At 42.9% G+C, this 5374-nt stretch overlaps 1 protein-coding gene across 1 annotated transcript in view; it reads left to right on the top strand.

Moving 5' to 3' along the window:
- LOC109305524 (neurobeachin-like) overlaps nt 1-5374 on the top strand; it is a 95337-nt gene that overhangs the window by 37809 nt on the left and 52154 nt on the right. Inside the window, exon 7 of the mRNA XM_019528519.1 lies at nt 463-582. Within this exon, the coding sequence (XP_019384064.1) occupies nt 463-582 (120 nt within the window). The remainder of the gene's footprint in view (nt 1-462; nt 583-5374) is intronic.

Below are 5374 nucleotides of genomic sequence, written 5' to 3'. Positions count from 1 at the left end.
TGTGGCCTCAGCCAGTTCCCAGGCAAACTCCTGGTCAAGCTCAGGACTTTCGGTGGGATGTCTGATAAACAGTGATGGCAGGATACTTGAACAGAGCAGTCTGGACTTTCTTGTAAATTGGCATACCAAATGCATTTAATTGTACTGTGCTTTTTTATTAAATGGTCTTCCAACTTACTGGTCTTTGAAATAATAAATTGCAATGACAGCTAAAATTAAACCTGAATTTTAGCATTGGTTCTGAACTACCTCCATGTTTTGTCTTTTGTACTTTTCTCCAGTTCTGCAAAGGGATATTGATAGGCAGATGCTTAAGCCCATGGGGAGCCTTACAGTTTTAATATGTTTTGGAGGCTTCAAAGATTCCTTCACTTTATACCTCTTTCCAGGATTTGAAGTAATAAGTGATGTATTGATGTTTTGCTTTAAATAATAATTCATTTATTTCCTAATTCTTTTTAGTGGTATATGATCAGCATTGTGCACATCTACAATCGCTGGAGGAACAGTGAAATTCGGTGTTACGTTAATGGTCAGCTGGTATCCTATGGTGATATGGCTTGGCACGTTAACACAAATGATGTAAGTTTCTTCCCCTTTTTCCTTTTTAGTGATAGTTTGCTATTATTTGAAAATGTATAATCATCATATTGGTGCAAAAAGAAAAATAGAAGAGTATGAAAAATAAGGCTGCTGGCAGATTTTAACAGTTGTGCAGTTGGGGCTTGAGGAAAGTTGTACCCTGTTTCCCACACTGCACAACTATGTCTGGATTATGCAGTTTGGGGAATGGGGCATAACATTCTTCAAATGCCTATCATGTAACTGTCAGCTTGCAGCAGGGGGGAGGGAACAAAAAGGGAGGGCATCTGCACTGGAGAGTGGGAAGTTCCCTGGTTTCCAGCTGTACCTCCATGCACGTGGTAGTGGGAGCTCCCCATTTCCATGCCTGGGAATGTAAAAACTGGGCATGCAGCTGGGGCTCCAACTATGTGCCCACTTTTTAAAGATCCATGTTGAAAGGAGTCTTTTTTCAAGTTAGGGTTGCATTCCTCAGACCTTTTAAAGGTAGGTGGGCAGCTGGGAGCCATGACTGAACCCCTGCCTGCTTTTTCATGTTCCTGGGCACCAAAAGCCTGACATTAAGGAGAGGATCCATGGACCTCATGCATGCTGGATCCAGCATAATCCTGAACTATCTGGAGTGAGCACTGTGGGCACTGGATCCATCATACAGGGGTGGGAGAGTTCGTGGAAGCCCCACGCTGTTCTTGTGGCCTATGGACCATTCTGATACCATTGGGCCAGATTAGTTTTGCACCCCTTCCCTAAAGTTTCTTCTAGGTGCAAGAAGTGAATTCAGATCTCTGGAACTGGTTACCATTCTTAATAACAAAACTGATTTACATTGCTAGTATTAGTTTTCATATTATTAATGAAGGACAACTTGTGGCTGAAGTTCAGCATGTTGATTTTTTTTTTATTTTTTTTAAATTTGAATCAGTCAATACCTTTATAATTCATTTGGGTGCTGAATGAATTTTCTGAGAATTTTAAGCAAGTCTCTTAATTGGATTGTGTTATAATTCAGTTTAGAAGATGTACTCTTTTAAGATATATTGGACCCAGTTTCATATTTTTTTTTAAATGATTTTTTAGTAGAGTAACAACCAACGCATTTAAAATGCTGACATGCATCTTCCTCATCTCAGGGGCTGGGTGGTTGGTTAGACTAGCAGCAATGAAACATTCCATGTAGAAGGAAGGAGAGAGTATAGCGTGTCTGGCTAGTGATGCAGAAACTTAGCTTCTTGTCCTTTAGTTCTCCTTCTCATATTGGTCTTCCTGGTGAAGTGGACAGGATGATTAGCTCTTGTGCTTCCGTTCTTTCTTTTTATCTAATTAACCTCCTCCTGGCATTTTCAAAGGCCTCTTTGCTCTTCAGCTGCCACATATTTCCTCCTCTTAGTTGTAATACAGGAGCTGTTTCTCAGCTGTTGTATGGAGCAGGGAAAGCCCCTTGTCTTACAGTCAGGTAGGAGGACAGTTGAGGGGGTGGAGGGAAAGGTGACTCTTGTGGCTCAGGCTTCAAGCCCCTATCTGTGGTCATAGCCATAGCTGCAGCTGCTGCCTGTCCCCCAGCCCCTACCACGTCTGCACCACCATGTCCCTCCTCCAGCCTCCTCTCCCCATCTCTCCTCTACCCCCTCACACTGCTACCCCTCCCTGCTCCTCTTCATCCCCCTCTTACCCTCCTTGCTCCACACCAACAACCTCTGTGGACAGTGCATCTTGGGGCACTGAACCTGCCTCCAGCCCAGCTCCATAGCAGCAGTAGGCAGTCTACACAGCTGTGGCAGGGGCTGGGCTGGTGCTGTGCTCAGTGCCCCAGGCTAGAACAGGGATGGAGCTTGCCAGCATGGAGCAGAAACTGTGGGGAGGGAAGATTAGAAGCTAGGGGGGAAGTGGGGAGCAGAGGCTGAAGAGAGGGGTGGAGCAGAGGCTGTGGGAAGGGGAGACTCCAGGTTGACAGATAGGGGCAGAGGTAGTGAGGGGCAGGCACAAGCTGCTTGACTTTCCCACACTGCCTGTCCCCTACTGCCTGTCCCTCCCCCTGTAGTGGTGGGAGGCTTGATTAAAAGATGACCCTACAGTAATTAGATTCTATACATGAAAATTATAACAAAATTACAGATTTTCCATGTACAGAATCTAATTATTTGGGGCATCTTAGATTTCAGTAGATACACTAAATAATAGCTATAGATGAGAAAATACATTATTTTTAGAATATTTTTCGTAGCAGGATTCAGTTTTAGCAGAGGGAGCAACTCTGTGCCACCATCCCTGCTTGGAGGGCAGGGAGTGCCTTGCCAAGGTGGCATGGCCAATGTGGGGTGTCTGGGTGGGAGATGAACAGGGTGGGGAGCCCCAAGGCCACAGCAGGCAGGAGTGCACGCAGCAGCAGGGAGCCCCTTCTCTCCCAGTCCCTTGGACAAACCACCTGTGGTTCTGTACCACTCCTGGCGCCAAATCCCATGCACCGCCCTAGCTGGGCAGTGCCTCCAGGCCCAGCCCCTGCCCCATTCCCTCTTTCACTGTGGGGCCTTAATATGCCCCAGCCCTCATAGACCTACCTACAGGTAGCTGAGGGAGCCTCTCTCCACCACTAGCTGGGGCTGTATTCTGGCCACATGCATATGCGTGTGCACTTGAATGCTTGTGGCACCCCCTGTGTCCTGCTCCCTGCAGCCCCTTGCAGGCTGGAACTCTGCCCACTATTCCCATGTTTTTTCCCATGGTGAACGGAAAACCCAGATCCCTGCACAATACTGGAAATGTAGGACAAATGGTGTCCCAGAATGATGCAGCCTGGGACTGGGACTTGATGTTCCCATTTTGGAACTGTCCCACCCAATTAGTAATGGGTGGGCAACCTACCTTCTTTCTGAGCAGGGCTGAGGTCTTCATGCTCCCATGTACTCGACACTTGTGAAATGAGACATTACATCATTAATTTTTCTCAGCCATAATTTGAAATGTAATATACAGAAGAAACTCTGCTCTTTTATGCTTCTTATATTTAAAAGAGAGTAAACATATCAAAAGGCCAATCAATAACTGAAGCTTTAAGAAAATAGAATAAGAGTTTAATAGATAGAACTATGGATTTTAACTGCACTTAGAGATATTTTATACTTTAATAGTTTCATATAGTTAAAATCAATTAGCCTCCCTCGTTTTGTTAGCTAGTTAAGTCCTAGAAATTTGGCATAGTTTTTTTTTAATCAAGGCAAATTTTGGAAATAAATGTTCAAGAAACCATTTTGAGAATGAAGAGAAGGGGGAAACTAAGTTATTTTTAAGGACATTATCTTGAAGGAAATTAATTAGTTTAATAATGAAAATAGTTTTGTTTTGTTTTTTTGTCATGTGTTGTTCTGAAACTGAATCTCTGGAAGAGACATCCATTCAAAAGTATTAGTATTCAATCTAATAGTACTAAATTAAAGCTGCCTAATACAAAGGGTTATGATCATGTATTGGGGTGTTTAGAGAATATGTTCTAAATAAAGGGAATAAAGAGAGATAGTTAGCAGCGTTAGTCTGAAGTCAAGCAGAAGGCGTGGCAGAGTTGCTTTAGTTTAGTCTGTTCATCCTCGGGTGGGTGCAGGAACTGAAATGCAGAGGAAGGAGGGGGAGCCTGGAGGTTCTGGCTGTGGCTGCAACTGGAACAATCAGGGGAGAAAGTGGCTTAGGTGGGAGCCCTGTGGCCTGCAGACTAACCCTTTACACATGGGCTTCCAGTTGGACAACCCTGAATTAGTGTATGAAGTGCAACTCTACCCTGCCTTCTTATAATAAATGATGATAAGATATTAATATTAGGATGTTCAGTTGCATCCTTAAGTGCAAAGTGAGGGTTAGGTTTGAAGTGCAGTCTACAATACAGTTTAGTTTTGATGATCTTGTGAAGAGTTCTTCCAGGTAGATTGCAAGCTTTTGGGCACAAATGCCCTTCATCAGGCATCAGAGAAAATATGGTAAAAGTTCTCCTGGGTAGAAATGAATTTCATAGGCATTAACAGAGGAGTCAATACATGGAATACTCTTCTGGGCAGGCATTTCTTATTTGGTAAGGTGACTCTGGACTCTGTTGTGAGGTTCTGTGATGATACAAATTACCTTGAACAAAGGCAGGAACAGTATCTCAGGTTTCAGGTTGTCAAAGTTGCTTCCTCCTTGTAAAATTACGAAGTTTTCATTTAAAAAATTGGCTAATTTCCATGGGTCCAGGTTGTAGCCATATTGGTCTAAAGGAAAAAGCAATCAGGATTCATAGTAGAGGTAATATTTTTTATTAGACCAACTAGATTTTTGCAAAAAAAGTCTTTAATTGCAAGCTTTTGGACACAAACGCCCTTCAATTGAAACATTCACATCTATATCATTATCAAGTATGAATTGTTTCAATAAAGAGGATGAACCTCAATTTTGTAAGTGCTTTATAAACTTTTAGTCGTAAACAGATGGGTAAATATGACCCATTTACACCATTTTATCTTACTTTGGATTGCATATTGATATTTAGGGTAGAAATAACCAGCCAAGATTACATGCGTTTTCTTAGACCGTCTGTTTCAAGAAGCTGAGCTAAAGAGCCAAGACTTCCTTCTGGCTCCTTAGCAAAAATCCTCAGTAGTCTCTTGCTTATAGTACTCTGCAACACCAGCATGGACCACTGGATGTTGAATTGCAGCAGTCTGCGTATACAGGCAGTCCTCGGTCTCACGACACAATTGGTTCCTGAAAACCACATCTTAATTGAAACTTTGTAACTCAGAACTGATTTTCCCATAGGAAAAAATGTTAT

The sequence above is a fragment of the Crocodylus porosus genome, unplaced genomic scaffold (genome assembly GCF_001723895.1).
Source record: "Crocodylus porosus isolate Cpor-Errol unplaced genomic scaffold, CroPor_comp1, whole genome shotgun sequence".
Lineage (NCBI taxonomy): Eukaryota > Metazoa > Chordata > Crocodylia > Crocodylidae > Crocodylus > Crocodylus porosus.
Note: the sequence above shows the minus strand (reverse complement) of the source record. Positions and strands in the feature narration are given on the sequence as shown.